Here is a 25,816-nt window from a genome sequence, read left to right as displayed (position 1 = left end):
TTCTCTCTTTCATGAAAAGAAGAAATGGTTTGAATGGGATTGCTTGGTGTTAAGACTGCAGAAAGAGAGAACAATAATTGCAAGGCTATTTTTAACTATTTCACATCTCAGGAAAAAATTTAACCACCATAAACTCCTTAATTCTATCCCAAAGTGTGAAGAAGCCAAAACTGAATGGCTCAGGCAACTAAATGTAATATAAATAATCAACAGGTTTTAATGGTTTTTAAATACAATAGCTAAGAAATCAGCTAGAGTTTTCACTAAGGCTAATTCTACTGGGGAAATGAAAATGTTATTTGGGCTCTGCTAGTCTGTGCTTTCCGTATTACCTCAGCACTCCAACAATCAACTGTTCGTGAGGACAAGAGTCAAAGAAAAGGTGCTTCTATTATAATTTGGTTGGAAATGTTCCACAGAAAATTTAGTCAAAGTTTCAACATAATTCCTTACAATGAAACTCCCTATGCATGTGTAAAAGGCAGCTAACTGTTCAAAATAACATCCAGGTAGCACAATTTAGGCAAAACATCCATAAATTTCTCAAGATCAAAATAAACAAGAAATTTTTAAACTTTGGAAGCAACTGAAATTTTCCATAGAATTTAAGCTAAAGATGTTTCATATAGGGATAATCAGTTCATTACTAACATTCAGTGATTGAGTTGAGGAGGTTTTCCAAAAGAAAGTAATTGTACTGAAGAAAACAATTAAGAAAAAATTGCCTTCATTGACCCTTATTTTTTTTTAAAAAAGTTCATATTAATATTAAAGACATTTAGAAAGTATGAGGAATGTCAGCTCAGCATTATCAGTTATGAAAGAAATATTAACCTTTTCAGTTGGCCAAGCTACAACATTCTGTATTGAAAGACTAAGCTTGCCAAATACGGCATGTTATTTTTTTAAACAGGTGTCCAAAAGAATGTCACTTAATCTAACGCCTCTTTGCTTTGGTATATAATACCTCCACTGAGGCCAAGAAATAGAATTATGCTTTGACTAGATCTCGAACTCAACCACAAGCTATTCAAGCTGCATTAGCATTTGAGCACCAGGCAAATATGCTATGTTAATTAGTGTTACATGATCCTGACATGAACTAATCCCTGCTCCTATTAACTTCCCAAGTAAATGAAGCTTTAATGTTTAACTGATAACAAGTGCTAGATAATCCAGAGCAATATAAATTTTATAGATGAAGGAACAGCAAGTGATGGCCATTCATGTTATTAATGTAGTATATATTTATTTCATATGGTAGATGATTATGGCTTGGAAATATATTGTGTTCTACCATTACATTTTAAATAAAGGCAGACAAGGGTAAGCAAACAATTTTATTTTGATCCTTTTAAGTTCTCAATTCTAAATTTAGTTTTCCCAGAAATGCTACTAGTGATGAGTAGAGGTCACCCAATTTAGTAATCAAACAGTGCAGTCAGCAACTGATATGCTTTGACATTATGTCACTACATCTAATAATTACCTGCTTAAAACAGACCCAAAATAACATTAGTGACTCTTCTCACCATGAAAGATATTTTTATTTAGGCTCCTAGTAATTAGTATCCCTAAACACCAGCATTGTTAATTAAAATACCATAAATGATAGAAACAATGTTGGCAATCATATTGTATTTTACTCTTATAAAATATAAACTATAACAATGGAATGCATTGGAAATTTTAAAGTGGTGTTTTACTTGCCGAGATTAAGTAGTACCACGTAGATTTTTACAACATAGCATTTCTATGAAGAAATAACTCTTCCTACAAGTAATATTTCTAGGAAAATGACTCTATCTAAACAGGCACTAGAACTTGTGAACAATCAGAGGGTCTGTAACCATGCATGCTTTGTTGGGAGTATAAACAGTTGCAGTCACAGGAAATAGCAAAACACTATCTGAATCAAAACTTAAAGCTGGCATATACTGGGTACAATGACACAACAGTTACAACTCTACTAATTTTTCTCAGGAAAGAATGATATGAATGACCTACAAAGCACTGCTTCTAATATTTAAAAACTGAAAGCAACTTTAATGTTCATGAATAAAATACTTAGTTAATAACTCAGAGCAAATATCTACAATGTTATCCTATGTGATCATGAAAATCATCAACTGGATTCCTATTTAGCGGTAATGAACTGTGCTGCCAACCTGAAGACACAATGGTCTTCACTAGCTGCTTCATGGGAGAAAGAAGACAATCTCCTGCTGTGTGATTTACTGCCTCTGCAAACCCTCTGGAGGGCCAGCTATGAGACAGTTCTCACTTGATGGGACATCACAATAACAACACTAACAAGAGAAATGCAACCTCATTGTAATTCTAAGTGAAAACTTAAAGGTTTTGAGATATGATGAGTATAATGGTTCCATTACTGTATAACTAGCTTTGTCCCTAGTTTAAGTTTCAAATATACCAGCAGCAAAACAGTTCTTTTCTATCACCCACTACTACATGCTGTTTTCATGATATATTTCTTACTTAATAAAAACTAGGTTTAGTAGAGGGATATGTGTATATGGTTCTTAAATAAAATTTTGAGGCTTTCTAGTCATCATTTGAAATTAAACCTAGAAACACTTTCTTAAACAATAGTTATATAATAAAGGTCAAATGCAATTCTTAATTGCAGATAAATAAAATATGAAGAGTCTGAGTAATCATTTCAAATGATTTTGTTATTGCCATTGAGGCAACCCATCACAAATAGGAAAACTGTACATTTTATGGGGTCTCTGTATCAATATTTATATGTATATTGTTGTCTTATGTACTATGGAGTCAGAGCTGACCCATAGTTAATCCTCTAGCAGGTTTTCAGATGCAGTTTAATTGCATAGGAGGAGACTACCCATTTTTCTCCCACAGAGTAGCTCATGGATTTGAACCATGTGCCTTTGGGTTGAGAGAACAACCCTTTACCACAAAGGCACCAGAGTCCCCTAACCTACACAGTAGTTCTCTCTTATTGAAATTTTTGCTCTCAGTGGTTTCATTTACTCATGATCAACTATGGTTAAAAAAATATTAAATGGAAAGTTCCTGAAATGAACAACTTTCATACTATGCTGAGTAGCAAGATAAAATTTTGCAATGTTCTGCTTCTTCCAGACTTGGACATGAATCAGCCCTTTGTTCAGTTAGTAACTATCTCAGTTATCAGACTGACAGTCACTGCAGAGCTTGTGCTCAAGTAATCCTTACAATACTTAATAATTGTATTGTTTTTTTATTCATTAATGTTGTTAACCTCTTAAAATGCCTAAGTGGTCAGTTAAACTTTATCATAAATCTGTATGTATAGAAAAAACCTAGTATATCTAGTGCTCAGTACTATTTATAGTTGCAGTCATCCACTGCGGAGTCATGGGATGTATCTCCCACAAACAAAGGGGCTCTTGTGGCACAGTTTGTAGGGAGTTGCACTGATTTTTAGGTTATTTATATATATATACACACACACACCGTTTAGAAGTAAAGAGTAAAGTTATTCCTTCCAAAGTGTCTCTGACTGGATTTGGACTTCCAATCTTTCAATTAGCAGCTGAGCATGGCATCCATTTGTAATACACAGGGACTTTCTAGGTTTTTTCATAGAGACAAAAATATTAGGCAGGTATACTCTTTTAAAATATATATGTCATTTTTATGTACAATCAAGTCAGAAATGATCTATGGCCAAACAGCAGCAGTAAATCACAAAGGAGAAGACTCTTCATCTTTCTCCCACAGAGCAGCTAATGGATTCTACTGCCTGTTTTTCGGCTGGCAGTGCAATTACTTCCCACTAGGCTACCGGATACCTCTATATGTGTGCATACATGTATACATGTGTGTGCAATGTATGTACCTAGCAAATGTTTTAAAAAATATTTTTCTACTCATTTCTCCCTCACTTCTCATCTCTGTTAATTCACTAAGATGGATTCTATATGCATGTAAACCTTTTCTTAGTGTTTCTCTTAGTAGTATTATATGAATAATTGTCCTTTTGTGACTGATTCATGTCACTCAGAAACATACCCAAGGACTTTCAAACTAAAACTCCTTGCCACTGAGTTGGTTCCAATTCACAGTGACACCGCTGAATTACTGAGACTATAAATATTTAATAAAGGGAGTATTGTGCAGAGCATCTGGGGGATTGAAAACACCAACTTTTCTATTAGTAGTGCAACACCTAAGATACTATGCCATCCAGGGAGTTAGAAAGATTTAAAAATACATTTTTATTTTTTTCTCTAAGGCTCAAGTTCTTCTGTATGTCACCAGTCAATTTTCTTTGAAGTCAAAGACCTCATTTTCATAATTTATAAAGTTAGGATAAAAAAGTTTCAAGATCCTTTTAAGTTTTGAATAGATTCTAAAATTACATGCTCATCTTTACACCTCAATGATTATACAGAAATACAGAAATATTATTTTCACTAATGAAATTTTAAATCTTTTCACAGGAAGTGTTGAAAAGGTCAACATTGGTATTAAGTACCTTAAAGAAAATGAAAAGAAAAAAAAAAAGTCCAGCCACTCACCTGATGACCTGGTTACAGTGGGCACACATTGGGGTCCGTTTCCCGGCTGGGATGTGCTCAGCTCTCTGCACTAAAGTGTCCTGGTCACTTGGTTGCTCCACAGATGAGTTGGTGGGGGCCACTGCTCCGGAGGAAGCGGCACTGTTTGAGACTCTTCCAGTGGATACAGCTAGGAGTTAGAGCACAGAAGAATTGGCACGATGGAAACATTTTCTAATAATTGAATAATATTTTTTTATAAAAACTATTAACTCTATTGCTCATATTTTATGGGCAAGCTTATGCCACAAAACACTGAGCTGTGGCTACAGAAAAGGACAGGAAAAAACAGATTCCAAGACCAAGAAAAGAATCCTGACAGATACACCAATAGGTGTTGTAAAAAAAAAAAAAAGAACACGACCTCTGCTTAGAAGAAGAGATTGTGGTTAGGGTGAATGCCGAAGTATTTATAGGCATCTAGATATACCTTTTAAGCATTTAATTATAACTTGAAAGTATACCAATAGTACATTAAATATCTCAATGTGTTAAAAAAACAAAACCAAAAGTGAACTCATTATGCCTTCTTTCTTCCTATATTCTCCAAGCAGAGGGGTATGAGTCATCTGATCTAGAACATAAAGTTACTACCTAAGTATCAGGGAGCTCTGGTGGTACAATCCACTGTGAGTTACACTGGTAATCCAAAGAATTCAAATCCACCAGCTGCTCCACAGGAGAAAGGTGGGCAATCTCTTCTCTGTGACTAATTGCCAACTGCCTCTGAAAAGTGCTGGAGGGTCAGTTCTGACTTCATGGTACAACAATTACCTCTCTCTCTTCTATCTCTCTCTCTCTCTGGAATTGGTGCTGGTGGCCTAGTGGTAACGAATTGTCTGTCAACACAAAGGTAGGTGGTGGTTTGACTCTTTAGCTGCTCTGCAGAAAAAAAGATGACCAATTTCCTCCGATGTGAAAATGTGTTGAAGTTGTAGATGTTGAGCTCTGGTAGCCTAATGGGTAAGGGGTCGTGCTGCCAACTCAAAGGCAGGCAACTGGAGTCCACCAGGAGAAAGATGAGCTATTTCCTCCCATGAAAATTACTGCCTCTGAAAACCCACTAGAGTGTCAGCCATGAGTTGGTTCTGACTTGATTTTCATATAACAACTATATATCTATGAATAAATATATTGACACAATCCACATAAAGGGCATGCGATAAACTGGGTAAGTTTAAGATAATCATCCTTAATCAGGTAAAGCCCATTTGCAATGGTGTGCAACTAGACTGAGTACATCTCTTAAAGTTCCCTAACAGGCACTTGATTTAAGAAACGACAATTTACAGGCCAAGCAGCTCTATTACTGCCCATGTTTGAAGTAAGTCAACTGGATTAGGAGCATGTTTCCATTCTTCAAGTTGTGCTTTCTTTTTTATTTTTTTAATTTTTTTTAAGTTGTGCTTTCTATTAAAGAAAAAGGACTGAAAAATACTGTACTGCTTATTTTATACATTCTTATCCTTGTGACTTCATTTATTCTTATCTGTGAGTTCTCCATTTCTACATGTAGACTTGATTTCTTCTAGAGCACCAGTGATGAATTTCCAAAACCATTTTCAATGCTAAACATCCTATTGCTTTTAAACTCAAGACATCTTGAATGAAATTCTCTCACACACATTAGCTCTTTCTAAATGTTCCTTAAGTCTGTCCCACTCAAATTTCAAAACCATCTCAGGAACAGATTTGAGGCCTTGAGCACCAATGAGCGTAGACCAAATGAGCTCTGGGAGGATATCAAGAAAATCATCCATGAAGAATGTAAAAGATCATTACAAAGGCTGAAGAAGAAGAAAAGATCAATATGGATGTCAGCTGGGACTCAGAGTATTGCATTAGAGCACCAAAAAGCCAAAGCTAAAGGAAGAAATCAAGAAATAAAAAAGCTGAACAGAAAATTTCAAAAGGCAGTTCAGGACGAGAAAGCAAAATACTACAATGAAATGTGCAGAGAGCTGGAGTAAAAAAATCAAAAGGGCTGACACTGAGAAGAATGTGAATCCCAGAACATTTAATTGTGCTAATGCAAAACCTATACTTGGACCAAGAGGCTTCTATATGGATTGAAGCTCAACATCAAGAAAACAACGATTCTCACCACTGTGCCAATTGGCAGCATCAGTATGGATGGTGAAGAGATTGAGATAGTTAACAGTTTTCGTTTACTTGGTTCCACAGTCAACACTCTTGGTAACAGCAGCCAGGAAATCAGGAGACGGATTGCATTGGGAAAGTCAGCTGTGAGGGTCCTCTCAAGAGTACTGAAGAGTAACGACATCAGGCTGGAGACTAAGGTGTGCCTGATCCAGGCTACAGTCTTCGTAATTATGTGCTATGCACTGGAGAGTTGGACAGTGAATACGGATGATAGAAAGAGAATTGATGCCTTTGAGCTGTAGTGCTGGAGAAGAGTGCTGAATATACCATGGACTGCTAGGAGAACAAACAGGTTTGTCCTGGAGAGGGTGAAGCCAGAATACTCCTTGGAGTCAAGGATTCTTTTAAAAACTTTATTGTGAGCAAAAAGTCCTGGCTTGAGGTTTTTAGTCTAAAGGTAGCTTTTCAGGACACAGATGAGGAAAGGCATGGTGACACATGAGCTTTTTCTGGGGACAATACAGGGCTGGGCCTGGGGCTGGGACTTGAAGCTTCAGCCCTCTGGGTACCAGGAAAGTCAGGGGGCCCAGAGAAGATCCAATGCCTGACTTACCACCTCATTAGGGAGGAGGAGAGGGAGGCCCAGGCCACTCCGAAACTGGAGTGTAGGCACTATTTAGAGAGACTCCCCAAGGTTTAGAAGGAGGGCTCCTCTCTGGAGACATTCCGGGTCCTTAGTACCATTTCTGCCCATCCTGAGAATGGCTGAAGCATGGACAATGATGGATCCTTAAACAGTAGGTAAGAACAGGATGGGGCAGGGATAAGGGACAACTTCAGGGTGTGAGTTCAGCTTTCCATTTTTGCAGCTTCTCATCCATGGCCTGGAGTGTGGCTTCATCCTTTACAAAGCAGAAGCGGATGTAGTGGTCAAAGAGCTTCTGATGTGGTACACTGTAGAAGACGGAGACTGGCATGGCCATCAAACCCTTGTTCTTGATCATCCACTTGATGAAGCGACTGTCATAGGCCTCATCTTCAGCACCAGGCAAGTCTGGCATCTTGCTCTTGAAGTCTGAGATGTCTGTGACAAGGAAGTAGCTACCCTGGGAGATGATGGGCCGCAGCCCCACCGACTGTAGGCTGTGTACCATGTGGTCCCTTTTGTGCTGGGTGGCCTCTGGGAGCTGGACAAAACAGCTGCTGGGCTCGCCGAAGTGCTGCTGCTCCCGCTCAAAGCTCCAGGCCACTGCAGCCTGGGTCTGTGTGGGACAGTGAAACACCGAGTTCTGGTGCACAATCTTCAGGTGCTTCATGAGATGATCTGGGCTGAGGGCCCAGCCCACCTTCCAGCCGGTGGCACTAAACGTCTTGCCAGCACTGCCGATGGTCAGGGTGCGTTCCCACATCCCAGGAAGACTGGTGATGCTTATGTGCTGGTTCCCGTCAAAGACCAGCCACTGGTAGACCTCATCACTGATGCACACCATGTCATGCTGCTGGCACAAGCTGGCCACCAGCTCCAGTTCTGCCTTGGAGAAGACCTTTCCCAGAGGGTTGTTGGCTGTGTGGAGGATCAAGACTTTGGTGCGAGATGTAAATTTGCTGGCCAACTCTGTAGGGTCTAGGTGCCAGTTGCTGCTGGAATCCAGTTCCCCATTATTGGAGGGGCTCAACTTCAGGGGCATAAATACAGGGTGACCTCCAGCCATCAATGTCAAGGGCTCATAACAGTCAAAAAAGGGTTCAGTGATGATGACCTCATCTCCTTCATCCACCAAGGCTTGGAAAGCTGTGAACAGGGCTCCATAAGCACCCACAGTCACCAGCACATTCTTGAGGGGGTCCATTTCCTGCCCCAGCAGCTTCCCAAAGAAGCTTGCCAGGACCTTTGTCAGTGGTGGGTGTCCCCAAACCTTTGTCGCTTCACCTCCTGTCCCCACTGTGTCCCAGAGGTTACCGTCGTCCTTGTCCCTTTAAGGGAGCCGAACCCGGGATCCGCTCCTTCCGCCCCGCAGCAACATGGCGTCTAAGGGGCCTGGCGAGGGATGGTGTGGAGCGCGAGTCCCCTTCAAAGATGGTGACGCCCTCGCCGCCGCGTTCGCGCGCCTGGAGTCAAGGATTCTGAAGCTTCGTCTGACATACTTTGGGCATGTTGCAAGGAGGATCTGGTCCTTGGAGGAGATATCATGTTTGGGAGAGTGGAGGGATGGCGCAGGAGAGGAAGACCCTTGATGAGATGGATGATCCTGTGAGTGGAGTGGTGGGAATGAGTGTGTTTGAGATGGTGAGGTTGGCATAGCATAGAACGGCATTTAGGGCTCATGTATATACGGTCACTATGAGCAAGTGACTCGATGGCACATAACAAAAACAACAAATGTTCCTAAGTTTGAAATTTCAAACTTACCCAGACATGGTACTCTGGCTCCCATGTCACTGACTGCCAATCCCCAGGCCCTAACAGTAGTTTCACAGTAAATAATTCCTAGATCTGTTCTTTCTTCCTAATTCAAAATTATTACCCTACCGTATCTGAGTACCAATCTTAAATCCCTCAAGCCTCAAGATTATCCCAACAGCTTATTTATCAACCTCTCTGTACCTCTTCTATAAACTATTCTATGCTATTTTTCCAAAACCATAAGTCTGACCATTATTTCACTACTTGTAAGATTTAAATGTCCCATGCAATTTACTGCCTCTGAACACCTGCTAGAGGGTCAGCTATGGGTCAGTTCAGACTTGCCAGTACACAACAAGAATCAATAACATTATTCAGTTATGTAGAAAATATACCAGACTAAGATTTTAAAATGATCATTTATTTATAATAAAAACTAGGGGCTGTTTTGTCTTTTTTCATTTAACATGCCTCTGGAAACTATGAACTTTGATAAATGTTGATAGTTGTAGAGGGGTTTCAGGCCTTATGTTCATAGGGTCACTATGAGTTGTGCTTGACTCGAAGGCAATCAACAACAACAACAACATTTATCTAAAACTTTTGGTGGTAGCACTGCATATAGGCCCCTACCATACTTGAGTTGTGCATGCCTGTCCAAACACATACCTATGCATATGACATTAAAATAATTAATAAGAAAGCAGGCATAACAATGAGATTATTAAGCCAAAATCAGTCTTCTGCCGTTGAGTTGATTCTGACTCAGAGTGATCTCCCGATAGGTTTATGAGTCGGTAATTTTTTTACAGAACGAGACTTTTTCCTACAAAACAGCTGGTAAATTTGAACTGCTAAACTCTTGATTAGGAGACTAATACATTATGCCATTGGGATAACTGCTCTGTGCCATTGGGGTTCCTTTAATGAGAATCTTAGACGGATGCTATTTAGTACCTGACTGAAGTTCTTGTTTGGTGCTTTCATGGCATATTATTGTTTGAAGCGCATTGAGTTGCTCACAACTCAGAGCAACCCTATGAACAACAGATCTAATCTTTGTTTTAGCCTGTGTCATCTTCATGAACAACATGCTGGTTGTTGTTATGTGCCGTCGAGTCGTTTGAGACTCATAGCGACCCTATGTACAACAGCCCTAAAACGTGCTCTGTCCTGTGCCAATCTCATTGCCTCTGACACACCCATCCCAATTACCCCAGTCACTGAATCAATCCACCTCATAGAGGGTCTTCCCCTCCTGCGCTGTCCCTCCACTCTGCCCAGCATGATGTCCCTCTCTAAGGACCTGTCTCTCCTTACAACATGTCCAAAGTATGTCAGACGAAGCCCCAGAATCCTTGCCTCCAAGGACCAGCCTGGTTTAATCCTCTCTACGATGAATCTGTTTGTTTTCCTGGCAGTCCATGGTACATTCAATACTCTTCTCCAGCACCACAGCTCAAAGGCGTCAGTTCTCCTTCTATCCTCCCTAGTCGTTGTTCAACTCTCTGATGCATAACAAGTAATTGCAAAAACCATGGCCTGTATCAGGTGGACCTTGGTCTCCAGAGAGACACTGTTGCTCTTGAGTATTTTGGAGAGGTCCCTAACCGCAGACTTTCCCATCACAATACATTTTTTGATTTCCTGGCTACTGGTGCCAAGAGTGTTGACCGTGGAGTCAAGCAAACTGAAGCTGTGAACAATCTCAATCTCTTCGCCATCCATCCTGATGCTGGTTATCATGTATTTATTCTGCCTTTAGAGTGGAGTTAGTAGGAAGGTACTACTCCACTTTCAATGTGAGCTCTCACCTGTGTACAGGTGGTGGCTTCTACAATCTGTGAAGAAAATAGGCCTCATCTCATCAACTCTAGCACCACAGATCCCTCCTTGGGGGTTGTGGAGTAGAGTACTGAATAACTCATCAACTGCCAAAAGAACAGATAAGTCTTACAGAGAGAGTACAGCCAGAACGCTCTTTAGAAGCAAAGATGACAAAGCTTCATCTGACATACTTTGAGTATGTTGCTAGAAGATGATATTCTGTGGACAGGGAAATCATAAAAAGAGAAAGAGAGCAAACTCTCTATGAGGTGGAATGACATATGACTGCAGCAATGAGTTCAAGCGATGAGTCCATCATCAGGGGTTGAAGGTGGGTTCATCATCCATGGGTTCCAGATGATGAGAATGGCATAGATAGCATAGGTTCCACCGCTGATATTCACAGGATTGCTATGAGTAGTATTCAACTCAATGGCACCTAACAACAATTGTATGAAAATCTTTATTATGATAACAGACTTATCTAAAATGTCATTTAAAATACCCTCTATTACAGAAAACACATGGTTTCAAATAATTCAAAGGGGAAAAGAAAATCATATATAGTATTGAAGGAGTAAAATCTTACTAATGATCAATTTCCATAAAACTTCTGTGGGCAATTTGTACCCTACTGGACTATGCTTGAAAAATACTTTTAACATTTTCTTAAAATAATAATAATTTTAAAAAGCCAGCACTAGAAAACTCTTAAGGAAATTCAAAGCCACTTGCTATTTTCCCAGCCAACAATATGGGTAAGAACCTCTTTAACTGTTAATTGAAGGCATAAGTCTTGCCAGTCACTAATCTATTGATTATCAAGTTTATTCAAATAACTTTGCACTAATGGGCTACATAACTGCATTTTAACAGATTATATGGTATTTTAATACTGCAGTAGTAATTCCATTATAATATTATGCACGATAAAATGTTTAAATAGGTAAGGAAGCAGAAATTAATTAAGATTATAATAAAATAATCAAACATAATTAATGGGAAAATTTGGCAACACAGTGGACTATTTTTTCAGTACATAATATATACCAAATTCAATGAATCAATTCTTTTGAATCAATTCTTACCACAATCCTCCAATGGGTTCCTAAGGTTGTAAATTTTAAAAGGAGCAAACTACTTTATTGCTCTCCACTGGAGTGACTGCCAAGTTTGAATTGCTGGTCTTTTGGTCAGCAGCCCAGTATGTAATCCACTACCTAACCAGGGCTCCTTATAGAATATATGAACTTGTGAAATTACACAAGTACAACTGGCACCGACTTGCTGTTTTGAAAATATTTCACAGTGATATACCTGAGAATTTGAAGGGGTAAAAGTTTTTTTAATTCAAATCTGTAAGTTACTAAATATGAAATTTAATTACTACAAAGGAAAAATATTTGGCTACAGACTATTAGTTGGAGATTAAAAATTTTAAATAATTTAATTACATAATATTCATTAATTTCACGGAAAACTTAACTCCTTACTAAGGAGATCATTGGGATATAGTGAAAATTTTAATCTATGAAGAATTTTTTAACAGAAAATTTTTTTTAAAGATTCAGGTTTGAATTATTGATCAAATTAGTTAATGGGAGTATTAAGCAATCTTATTTTGCAATTTAATTTTCTTTGCTAATCACCAACTCGATGGCACTTAACAACAACAGCATAGAGAGAGTTCAGTTGGCCTAATGGACAGAAAGTGATGCTCCCAAGCCAAAGGTGGGTGACTCTAATCCATGTCTCTCGGGCCTGACTTTTATTGTTTTTGGTGAAACATTACTCTGGGTCGTAAAACCCTGTTCTGTCCACTTGCTGTAGAGGCAACTCGTGGCTGCTGTGAAGCTGAATACTGTGCGAGAATGGTTACCCATGGTGGACAGTGTTTGGGGGAGCTCCCCGATTAAAACAAGCTTGGAAGCAGGAGTGGCACCACTTCTGTAATAGCTTGCCTTTGTAAACCCTATGAACCTGGAGAAAGGATGAAAGTTATACAGGATGTGTCCAGGTCTTTTGTTCACAGGGTCGCCATGACCATGAGTTGCCTCTGACTCGACGTCACTTAACAACAACAACAACAACAACAATCACTGTAGGGCGGTTCTGGAGGTCCTCAGCTGCCAAGACAAAGTTTTGAAGTTTGATTCAATTAGTTGCTTTGCAGGAAAAAGATGGGCAAACTCCTCCTGAGCTACTTACTGACTCTGAACACTTGCTGGAAGATCAGTTAAGAGTTGGCTCTAACTTGACAAAAAGAGTTTTGTACTGATGATAAGTACTTGAAAAAACTGTGCAGCACTTTGTCAAAATTAACTTAAAATCTAAAGAACTGTATCCCAAAGAGCAAAATTAAACAATAGGCATTACTAAGTATCTTTCTAAGTGTGCTACTATCATTTAAATACAGTGCTTTTGCATTGCTTGGTGTTTCATTCAATATGGGATTACATCTCTAGCCAATATTAATTCTTCATTGAATTATGATGACTTCTCACCACCTCTCACCATATCCTAGTCTAAGCTACAACCATCTCTTGCCTGAATTGATTACACTACCTTTGCTATCAACATGGAAGCCAGTAAAAACCTAAACTAAATCTGATCATGATATGCCTCTGTTCAAAATGTTTTATCTAAAAGCTCTTTTGTCATTCATAACTAAAATCAAAGATCCTAAATAGAATGTAACACCTGCACTTCTCTCATCTTATCTTCCCTTTGCTTACTATTATACTATTTCATTGCTATTAAATTGAAATTGACTTGTAGCTGACTCTCCAGAAGGCTTTTTGGAGGCTGTAGCTCACATGGGAGAGGATACCCATCTTTTTGTTGTAGAGCCACTCGTGGATTCGACCTGTCAGGTGAGTGACACACATTTGAGTTAGCAGCACAGTTCCCTACAGACTATGCCTACAAAGCTCTTTCACTATATACAACATACATGCAAAACCAACCCAACCCATTGCCACTGAGCTGATTATAACTAACAGGGACCCCATGAAGTTTCTGAGGCTTAAATATTTATGGGAGAGAGTTAACTATCTTTTTTCCATGGAGTAACTGGTAGCTTCGAACTGAATTTTTGGTCATCAATGAAAGACATAATGCATTGTTGCCGTTATTGTTGTGTGCTATTGAATTGGTATTGACTATAAACTGACATTCGAAGTAGTAAATCACACAAAAGGAGATTGTCCATCCTTCTCCTTTGGGATTTAAGCCACATGCCTTTGGGACTGTACCACAGCTTCCCATCTCTGTATTAGTCTCCTGTTGTTGTTGGTGATTGTCTTTGAGTTGAGCATGACTCATAGTGACCCTATGAACAAAAGGCCTGAGGCCCCTCTATAACTACAGACATTTATCAAAGCTCATAGAGTTTCGGGAGGCATGTTGTTTAGGAAGTGGATGCCACTCCTATTCATCTAGAATGACTAGCGTGGTTCAAATTGAAAGACTCATATTTTCCATTCTTTCTGCTTGGAAAGCTATACCCTCACTATCCACAAGGCTTATCTCTCACTTCATGACCCATCTAAAACATCACCAACCTCCCATATAAATCTGAAGCTTATCTATTCTTTAAGTGAATCTCCTTCTTTATGGCACTTATTTAATATGTTGTTATTGTTCATAAGCTGTATCCTCTACTCACAAATGGCGAGGGCATCAATTATTTAGTTCACTATTTTTCTCACCACAGAGAAAGGTCCCTGGCACATTATTCAATAAATATTTGTATAGAAAATGAATTATTAGAGTATCACACTACCTTTTAGTGAAAATGCACAGAACTCACTGGAAAAATTACTGCCTACATGTTGAGGGGAAGAAATAAACAGAGCCTGGAATATCTTCTTATAGTATAAAGTAAGTGAATCTGTACCAAATGCAACTAATGTGGTATCAAGTACTTATTGTTCAAATGGCTTTCTTTTTCATAAACTTTGTCACTACATATAAATAGGAGGGAATTTGTATTGTTGTTTTGTTGTTATGTGCTGTCAAGTCACCTGAAAATCATAGTGACCCTATGTACAACAGCCCTAAACCCTGCTCTATCCTGTGCCAATAGCACTGCCTCTGACACACCCATCCCGATTACCCCAGTCACTGAATCAATCCATCTCATAGAGGGTCTTCCCCTCTTGTGCCGTCTTGTCACCCTCCCAAGCATGATGTCCCTCTCCAAGGACCTGTCCCTCCTTGCAACATGTCCAAAGTATGTCAGACGAAGCCCCAGAATCCTTGCCTCCGAGGAGTTGCTTGGTTTAATCCTCTCCAGGATGAATCTGTTTGTTTTCTTGGCAGTCCATGGTACATTCAATACTCTTCTCCGGCCTCATTAAGGTAAATGTCGTGAATTTAGCAGTAAAAGCAGGAATCTAACCACAATAAGAAAAAGTAGGGAGGGCTGTGCATGTATCTTCGGGACCAGAGATTCCTGAGCCAGTCAGACTGGGACCTACCTGAGAGCAGCAACAGACTATGAGACAGACCTGCCTTAGAATTGCTACTCCTTAGAGCCAGAGACAGGAACCTATGTGCAAGTTTTCTGGAGGATTGAGGGAAGATATCATAATTGACAAGGCTAAGGGGGTTTTACAATACTGACCTACCCTGTTATCCTGAAGATCAAATGGTGTGCAAGCACACTTGAGAAGCTGTCTGGATTGAGGAACTGTATGCTGCTGCTGCCATCCTGAATTGTAACTTGTAAACTTGCCTAATAAATCCCTAACTGTGAGTATACGTATGTGAGATTTATGTGGTCATTGCAACATATTTCAGACACAGTAAAGCACTAAGATTAGTGCTGAATTAATAGGATAGGTGCAGGAACATAAAAGACAGTGTCTGTCCTTAGAGGAACTGGTTTTGTACTCTGGATGTTGCTGATGTGGCAGTTCTCCTCTGTGGAATTAATAGAGGTCAGATACAGCCATCCTTATGCTGCGTGCATTTGTTTTACAACCTAGGTATGTATTAAAAGGATTTGAAGCAGTAGACTCCTTTAAGTCTAAGCATTAGTAATGACAAAATACCCTAGACTGAAATACTTAAAATGTACTTAAACCTTTGAGTTAATAATAATGATGTGCACTGTCAAATTGAGAGTTCATAATAATTTCTGAATAAGAAATGCATTTATCATAATTTTTAGAAAATGGTAAAGAACTATCTAATTATTTTGAAAATAAGTGTATTTCAACAATGGGAATGAATTAAGTTTTGAAAATTATCAAATCATAATGATCATGTATCACTTATAACCCATACTCTTTTTTTCAGCTCTAAATTATTTTGAAGAAAATTTTAGATGTATAATTTGACCCCTAATATTCATTACAGTCTCTAAAAGAGCATAACTTTAAAAAAAGATTACTAAAACACCATTACTACATCTAACACTTTCACCCAGTAAAGAACCTTTCTTTGCTGATCGACCATAACTCAAAATAAGAGGAAACAGCTACAAATAGTCATTAATAATTGGAACATGGAAGTATGAAGTATGAATCTAGGAAAACTAGAAGTTGTCAAAAATGAAACAGAACACATAACGATTAATACCAAAGGCATTAGTGGATATTAAATGGTACTGGACATTCTGAAACAGATAATTACTTGATCTATTTGCTAGAATGACAAACTGATAAAGAATAGTGCCATATTCACGGTAAAAAAATTTCCTTAAGATGTCATGTTTTAGGAGATGTATGTGTCCTTCTAAAATGAAGATATTGATAAAGCTGTAGCTTTGTAAATATATGTCTTTTAGTCAGATAAGAACTTCTATGAGAAAACAATTCAACATCCCATTATTACCGATTTCCTGTTTGTGAACTTGACGACTTTTGTGGTTTACTGCTCAGCATTTCATGATAGTCAAATGATGACAAAAACAATAACAACAATAACTTGAAGAGTGGAGAAAAAATTCAATATCTGCACTATAATACTGTTAATGATGAAATAACATCCATATGCAATAAAGAGAGACAATCATTAAAAGCTAAAGATGAAATAACTGAAGTTTTGGTCACTCGACTCCAAAAAATTTGCTGGAAGGGCTGCAGTGAGTTGGTTCCAAATTCATGGCTATGACTTTGCCTTTTTTTCTGTACTCTATAGTCTGAAATTTATTGAACATGCAATCAATAAGCATAATAATGATCAGTAACCAGAATGCAAAAGTTGAAAATTAAGATGAATTGGGAGATGCAAATTATAGCCTTGGTAACAGAAAAGTGGCTGGAAATCTTTTTGATAGACTGAATTTAGTATAATTAAAAAAATTATTCATTGCAAATATTTTTCTTAAAAAATGGTGAATACAGACACAGATCTTACCTAGTGGAGCACACACAGAAATCAAATGAGCTTATAACTGTGGCAAGATATAGCAGAAATGTTCAATATTATCTGTCAGAACTAGGTCAAGGTCAAACTGTGGAACAAACCTTCATATGCAGGTTTAGATGAATTAAAAAAAAAGGCTAAGAGAGACAAAATACGACCTTTAGTACATTTTATTTGAATCTGAAAAACCGTGTAAGAATAAATTGATGCATTTAACATTAATGACAGAAATCATGAATTACAGGATCACATTAAGGATATCATACCTGAAAAACAGAAAATGTCACAGAAAAGACTAAAATGGATGTGAGAAGAGACTGAAATTTGTTCTTTAACATAGAGAAACTAAAGAATGAATAAGAGTTAAATGGAAGATTTTAAAGGGCAGCTCGAGAAGACAACAGAATTATAAGGAAAAATGAAGAGATCTAAAGTTTGAAAACTAAAATGAATGAATATGCTTTGAATTTACTAATTGAAAAAATTGCAGAACAAATTCTAGCCTCAAGTTGAAATATTGAAGAATTCTAATGGCAAAATACTGAATGACACACAAAGCATCAAAAGATGACAGAAGGAATACAGAGTCACTATACTAAAAAGAATTGTCTACATGGAACTTTTTCAGTAAGTAGCAAATGATAAAGAATGACATGGTACTGAAGGAAGATGTCCAAGATACACTGAAGGAATTGGCCAAAATTAAGTCTCTAGGAGTTGATAAAATAGCAACTGAGGTATTTAAGCAAACAGATAAAAGCTGGACTTGCTCATTCATCTTTTTTTCACTTTTGAAAAATTATTATTATTAATTTTAAAGAAACTTAACACTTTGGATTTCCATTCATTCATTGCTGCATTTTTCTCCCTGCCCACGCCCACCCCTCCCCCACAGTCCATTCTTCTCTTTGAAAAGTAAAAGAAAAATTATTTCATTGTTATACAATCCCTCCCCCTAAGTCCACTCTACTATGAAGCCTTCGTTCTGGACTCATCATGACAATAATAACTAATCATATATCCCTTTTAAACAGTTCTCTCCCTCATCTGTTTCAATGCAGTATACACAATTTATCACCTCTTTCTCAGTCTCCCCCCAACTCCGATGTCAGTCCTGTTTTACAACAGTGGCATTAGGCAGTATTTGTCCCTTTGTGACTGAGATATTTCATTCAGCATAATGTCCTCCAGGGTCACCCATTTTGAATAACATTGCATGCGTTCCTTGCTTTTCAATGCAGCGTATTATCCCATTGTGTGAATATTTTACAAAGGAATCTGGAAGACAGTCAACAGCCCAACTGATTGGAAGAGATCCATTTTTGTATCCATTCCAAAAAAAAAATAAAGGCAATTGAACAGAACATGGAAATTATTTAACTATTTTATTATCACACAGAAGTAAAATCTTGGTTACAATATTAAAAAACTGTTGGAGTAATTTATCAATAGGAAGCTGCCAGAAATGCAACATGGATTCAGAAGATGCTCTGGATGAAGGGCTATCAATGCTGATGTTATACAGATATTTAATGAAAGCAGAGACTACCAAAAAGATGTTTGTTTGTATTGTATTGACTACACAATGGTATGGAGTTCTTGGCCTAGTGGCAAGAAGCTGTGCTGCAATCCCAAAGGCATGTGGTTTGAATACCCTAGCTACTCCACAGGAGAAGGATGGGAAATCTCCTCCTGTGCAATTAACTGCCGCTGAAAACCTCCTGGAGGGTCAGCTATGGGTTCGTTCCAAGTCGGCACACAGTATGCAAAGGTATAATAATAAATTATGCTTGACATCGAGAAATATGGCAATTACAGAACACTGAATTATGCTCATGAATGCAGAAACTGTACATAGCCCAAGAAGCATTCAGACAGAACAAGGTAATACTGCACAGTTTAAAACAAACAAACAAAAAAATGTGTTCCTCAAGTTTTATCCTTCCACCCTATCAGCTCAATTTGTATGCTGAGGAAAAGCTTAAGGATCTAGAATATATAAAGAAGAAAGTGGTATTAGGATTGTTGGAAGACTTCAACAACGAAAGAATGCAGATAACACAAATTCAGTTGAAGGAAATGAAGATTTGAAGCACTTACTAATGAGGCTCAAAGATTTTAGCTTTCATTATGGATTACACTTAAACATAAAGAAAACAAAATTCTTACAACAGGAACAATAAACATCGTTATAAATAAAGAAAAGCTTGAACAGTCAATTATTTCATTCTTTAGTGTCCATACTCATTGTCAATGGTAGCAGCAGTCAAGAAATTAAACCAAACATCATTTACATTGAACAAAGCTTCTGTCAAAGACATTAATTACTTGGAGGCACAAGGTGTACCTGAAGCAAGCCAAGCATTTCTAATTGTATGTTAAATTTGAATGTTGAGTACGGAAGAATGAAGATGAAGAAGTCCACTTAGGGTGTTCCTTAGAGGTGAGGCTGATCAGACTTTGTCTTACATACTTTGCATGTTATCAGGAATGTCCAGTCCTTGGAAAAGGACATTGTGCTTGGAAAAACAGAGTGTGTAACGGAGAGGAAGACCCTTGAAGAGATGGGCTAACATGCTGACTGCAACAATGGGCTTAAGCACAGCAGAGATTTTGAATAATGTAGAAAGTCAGGCAGGGTTTTAATCTGTTGTTAGTGTAACTTAGAATTAACCTCACTGCTCCAAACAACCCAAACAACAACAGAGGCCACCTGTATTTCCCGATTCTTTCTCTTTATCCTCAAAAGTTTTTGAATTAACGTTATTTGGTTGTTAGGTGCCACAAATTAGTTGATAGAACTCATTAAAAACCTGTGTGCAAGAAAATGAAACTCAGCCCAGTCCTGTAGAACATGTTCCTATGTTTTAATTATTAATCTCCTGCATCTGTTCACCTCAATGTTCATGCAAAAGACACCATTTAGCATGTGTACTTATAAGCTTTTTCTGTAATAAAAAGTTAAACAATGAGTTTTAAAAGAAAAAGTTAAAGAAATGTAGTAAGATTAGCATTTTATATACTTTATATGAATGAAATATAATATAAATAAAACAATTTTATAAACTATTATGAAGAATTATTTTTATTTAATGAATAAGTAATATAAAGCTTGGAAAGCCTGAATTGTCCTGAAATATTTACATGAAGTAAATGTGTTCAAACAGCTATTTTGTATGAAGTAATGTGCTAGGCTTTACCGCTATGACCAAGTCATTTATGGTTTCTGCCCCACAGAGTTTAGAGAAGGTTATGAACCAAAAGGGAGCTCTGGTAGCATAGTCAGTAGAAAGTTGTGTTTCTTACCAAATGTGGCATCTCTGGCAGTTTGAATCGACCAGCTGTGGCACAGGAAAAAGATGGGCATGAGTTGGTTCAAACTCAACAAGAATGAGTTTTAGTTTGTGTTTGATATATCTATAAACAGTTATTTCAGTTAACAGTGAAATGAGTGCTAGAATAATGGAAAGATATCTGTTTCAGTTCCAGATGTTTATTAATCCAGGTATTTCTGGCCAGAGTACAATCAGGCAGGTTTTAGGCTATGTATGAGTACAAAGTAGAGGACAATACATTGACGTAAAGAGAACTTTTGACTTGAAGTCCCTATAATTCTTCCAAATGGAGATATTCTACTGCATATATGAACTCAGGAGAAAGATCTGAGTGAGAAGAACTGCCTAAAGAGTCCCAAGTAAACTGATATTTGATGCTGTAGAAATGAGTGTTGTGTTCTGGGAAACTGTAAGCAAAAATAAAAGCTTACAGAATTCAAGCAACAGAAACATTTCATGGAAAGAGAAAAGTAGGAGAAAAACCTAGAAAAGTATGGTATCATGAAAGCCACAGGAGTGTAGAGTTTTTGCTCCAAAATCTTCTGTCAAAGCTTATCGCCCATATATGGATTCATTCACTATTTAATAAATGCCTTCTATTCACCATTAGGTGTCTAGGTCCTTAACAATGAATGTCTAACCCCATTATTATAAAAAAGCAGATCTCATCAAGTGTGATCTGAACTTCAGAGTACTAATTTTGGAAGCAAAGGATAGTGATAATTGAGATCATTAGCTTCCGTTCCCTTATCCTAGTTTCCTTACTATGTCAACTAGTGAATATTTATCAATAATGTATGAAATTATTTTTGTTTGCCCTAGTGTCCCTTATAGCTCAGATTACCACATTTATGCCATTCAAAAACCCAAATCCCACTCCTATGGATGTGGTTCTATCTTTAAGTGACCCTCCATCAGGTTTACAAGAAGAGATTTCTCATCTCATTCTGTGGAGGGCAGGTGGATTTGACTAGGACTCGTTCTATATTCTATTAAGGATTAAATTCCTACAGAGAAAGTATTCTATTTCCCTAAATCTGGTATACTTTTTAACCTTTTAAATTAATGGTAGTAAAATTCTAGGTGGAGGGGATCCTATATGAATGAAAGGCTGGTTTCTTCATATTTTGAGAGAGACTGCATTTACAAAAATTAATGTATTGCTTCAGAAAGGGAAATGGAGTTATAGATTGGATCTATTTGCTAATTAGAAAAGGCTTTAAGCACTTTTGTAATGCTGAGGTACTGCAACAATATTGAATCTACTTATTTGGACAAACTCCATGTTGGTGGAAATATATCAACTACCACTTTTATATTAAAAGAGAGCAACAGAGAATGTATGAAAGTAAATCTAGAGATGGCCATAATATACTGTTTTGATTCCTTAAAGAGAATTCTGAAATATTTTATCCTCAATAATACAAAATTAAGGCTGATAATGAAAATACCAAAGAACACTAATGCCCATAAAAAATTTAAAAAAAGACAAATGTTTATGGTATGAACAAGACAGAAACCGTAACGTACAATTTCACAGCATGAAAGACAACTGGCTTGTTTGCAAGGAGGTGTTCCTATTAAAAACACTGAGGCTCAAGTAGTAACATAAACAACTGGGCTACATCAAAGTGACATGCTGGTCTTCTTGGACAATAAAGTACTGTATTTCAACATCTCAGAGAATACGCTCTCAAATGTATGGTAGAAATTTTATACATACTAAATCGGGCAGCAGTGATAGAAACATGCTTGACTATTATTATGCACAGCAAGTGCTTGACTAGGGCTTTTCCCCTTTCTTTCTTCCTTCTCCAATCATAGCTAACAGATGCTGGCCCAGAGAAGCACTGAACCTGTGCATTTTGTCTGTCAAGCTTCTTATGCTGAAAGTACAAATAAGCATCTATTCTTCATAATCCCAGCATGAAATAATATCCAACAGAAATGGAAAAAGTTTAAAGTGAAGCTAAGATGTAAGATCAGAAGAAAGTATGTTCTAGAGAATTCTGTTCGAGTTTTATTAAATGGAATCAAGGATTTGAAAGTCACTGATTAAAAGCAAAGTGGGCAGATTAAACTATTATCATTTCTCTTAGAAGAGTGTACTGGTATGCAGGCCATAAAGAATTGGAACAGGTGCACCTAAGGCTTAGTATCAAATATTTCCACAATTTCAAGAGGTTAGTTTCTTCCGTTAGCAGCTAGCCTTTCAACTTTGAGAACCAAGATTAAACTGGATCCAGAGTTATGTTAATTAAAGTGAGTATGGGACCTGGATTGGGTTCAGTTCTCTTCCTTTCAATTTGTTAGATCATATCCCATCAAAAAAAAATACATGGACTTGTATTTTACTCTGTACTAACATTACATGGACAATTTCCATTAGGTGAGCTGCAATTAAAGGAAGCCCGCTCTGCACTTTGCAGATAAAGACAGAGTACCTTCAAAGATCTTACTTAAACATAATTAATTTTAAAAAAACCCCATGAAATTATTGTGCTTGCCATAATATACTAAAGATTTTAAAAAAGAAGAAACAACCAACGTCAACATCGCTGTTCTAGTTTCCAATTTCACAATTGAACAAATATCTCATGATTTGTGCGAGGTCAATAAGTTCATATGAAAAAATAATTAAAAGGCTAAAGGAAATGAGTAAGAAAAGAGAGAAAACCACCTATCAATGGTGATTAAGTTTCCAAAACACTGTATATTGAAATGATCATATGAATGGAGAAATGTACATCAGTGAAACACAATGCATACAAATTTTGTATGCAAACTAATTTAAGACAATAATAAAAAGAAGTTCAATTCAAACCTTCAGGAATGCTAAGGAGGATCCTTGTGTGAACTATTACAGATCACTGTGGAAACCAATACAGGCTAATGAAGGATTTATTTAAATCTATAAGGTTTTGCTACATTCTATGAGAAAACTATAAAAACATTAAAATTATTTTATGCTCACATTATAAATATGAGAGGCAGAATTGGTCAGGACTATCTTGCTTTTTTAGGCAATGCAACTGTTCTGTTTCTGACAACGTACAGTCTTACTGTACTTTTTAAAAACTCATTTTAGACAAAAATACTTGAGTTGTACTTTCTAGTTCTATGCTGCACTCTAAAAGTGGGCAGATTAAACTATCTGTACAAGTTTTACGGTATTTAGAAACATATCTTTTTCCAAAGTAACACAACACCCATATGATTTTGTTGTTGTTGTTATGTGCCATCAAGTTGCCTGAGACTCATAGTGACCCTATGTACAACAGCCCTAAACCTTGCTCTATCCTTTGCCAATCTTATGGTCTCTGACACACCTATCCCCATTACCCCAGTGACTGAATCAATCCATCTCATCAAAGGTCTTCTTTTTCTGCCCTGTCCCTCCACCCTCCCAAGCATGACATCCCTCTCCAAAGACTCATCCCGCCTTACAACATGTCCAAAGTATGTCAGACGAAGCTTCAGAATCCTTAACACCAACAAGCAGCCTGGCTCCACCCTCTCTCCAAGATAAACATGTTTGTTCTCCTAGCAGTCCATGGTACATTCAATATTCTTCTCCAGCACCACAGTTCAAAAAGGCATCAACTTTCCTTCTATCATCCCTAGTCATTGTCCAGCCAATACCCATAGAGGCCTACCATTTACTACTTCTCATCAATTTACTACTAGGTATGGAGAGAAAATACAACCCTGGCACACTCCTTTCCCAATTCCAAACCATGCAGTGCTCCCCTGCTCCACTCATACCTATACCTTCTAGTCCAGGTATAGGTTCCACGTGAGCACAATCAATTGCTTTGGGATTCCCATTCCTCTCAGTATTATCCACAACCTGTTATGGTCCACAGAGTCAAATGTCTTTGCATAGTCAACAAAGCACAGGCATTCTTCTTGTATTCCTTACTTTCAGCCCGGATCCATCTGACACCAGCAATGTTAACTATGGTGCCATCGCCTTTTTTGAATGCTGCCTGAATTTTTGGCAGTTCTCTATGTACTGTTCCAGCTGTTTTTTAATGATCTTCAGCAGTACTTTGCATGCATGTAGTATCATTGACATTGTTTGATAAGTTCCACATTCCTTTAATACACTGCTGCAAATGACAGCTATAAACGTGTTTCTAAGCATGGTCTCAATTTAAAAGTGTGTGGCAACGTGTTAAGAAAGAAAATCCTTTCTTAGGCATGGGAACAAATGTGGACCTCTTCCAATCCACTGACTATCAAAGATCCTTCAAATTGCCCTTCAAATATCCTAGCACAGACTGGTGAGCACATCCAAGGCTGAATCTGTTAATTTAAAGAAATCAATTTGTTTCCCATTGGTTCCTGAGGCCTTATTTTTTTGCCAATACCTTCAATACAGCTTCCACTTTCTCCTTCATTATCACTGGCTCCTGCTCATATGGTATTTCTGAAATTTTTCAGTGTCAATCAATTCGCTTCATACAATTGACTCTGTGTATTCCCTCCATCTTCTTTTGATGTTTTTCTCATCATTCAATACACTGCCCATAGCAGCTTTCAATATTGTGGCATGAGGATTAAATTTGCTTTTCAGTTCTTTCAGCTTGAAAATGCAAAACGCGATCTTCCCTTTCTATTCTTCAATTCTAGTTCTCTGCACATTCCATTATAATACTTTGCTCTGTACTCCAGAGCTGTTCTTTTAAATTGTCTGTTCAACTCTTTCACTTCGACATGTTTTCCTTTTGTTTTGGTTTCTCAATACTCCAGTGGAATCTCTGACATACATTTTTATTTTTCCTTTCTCCTCTATTTTTGTAATGACCATTTGCTTTCTTCATGGATGATATCCTTTATATTATCCCACAACTCATCCAGTCTTCAATCATTGCTATCCAATGTTTCAAATCCGTTCTTACTATGACAATGAAATTCAAATCGAATTGATGAAAGTTCACATCTTGGTCCCTGTGGACTTAACAGAATTCAATTTAATGCTGACCTATTCAATCTGTATGCTCAGCAAATTATCTGAGAAGCTGGACTCCATGAGGACGAGTATGACATCAGGATTAAAGGGAGACTCATCAAGAACCTGTATTATTGTGAACAAAGCTGCAATAAACATGGGTGTGCATATATCTGCTTGGATGTCAGCTATGGTCTCTTCAGGGTATATTCCCAGTAGTGGAATTGCT

At 37.6% G+C, this 25,816-nt stretch overlaps 2 protein-coding genes across 7 annotated transcripts in view; both read right to left on the bottom strand.

The window, feature by feature from the left end:
• The window catches only part of PDLIM5 (PDZ and LIM domain 5), a 304,885-nt gene that overhangs the window by 37,543 nt on the left and 241,526 nt on the right, over positions 1-25,816 (bottom strand). For all 6 annotated transcript variants that reach the window (XM_006900747.1, XM_006900746.1, XM_006900751.1 and 3 more), the window contains one exon: positions 4,551-4,719. In XM_006900747.1, coding sequence (XP_006900809.1) covers positions 4,551-4,719 — 169 coding nt within the window. The remainder of the gene's footprint in view (positions 1-4,550; positions 4,720-25,816) is intronic.
• LOC102859947 (kynurenine--oxoglutarate transaminase 1-like) overlaps positions 7,529-25,816 on the bottom strand; it is a 30,884-nt gene continuing 12,596 nt past the window's right edge. The window contains exons 2-3 of the mRNA XM_006900760.1: positions 8,684-8,801; positions 7,529-8,634 (exon numbers count right to left, since the gene is read on the bottom strand). Of these exons, the coding sequence (XP_006900822.1) occupies positions 7,529-8,634; positions 8,684-8,801 (1,224 nt within the window). The remainder of the gene's footprint in view (positions 8,635-8,683; positions 8,802-25,816) is intronic.

This window comes from Elephantulus edwardii, unplaced genomic scaffold (genome assembly GCF_000299155.1).
Source record: "Elephantulus edwardii isolate Elephantulus edwardi_28Jun2011 unplaced genomic scaffold, EleEdw1.0 scaffold00294, whole genome shotgun sequence".
Lineage (NCBI taxonomy): Eukaryota > Metazoa > Chordata > Mammalia > Macroscelidea > Macroscelididae > Elephantulus > Elephantulus edwardii.
Note: the sequence above shows the minus strand (reverse complement) of the source record. Positions and strands in the feature narration are given on the sequence as shown.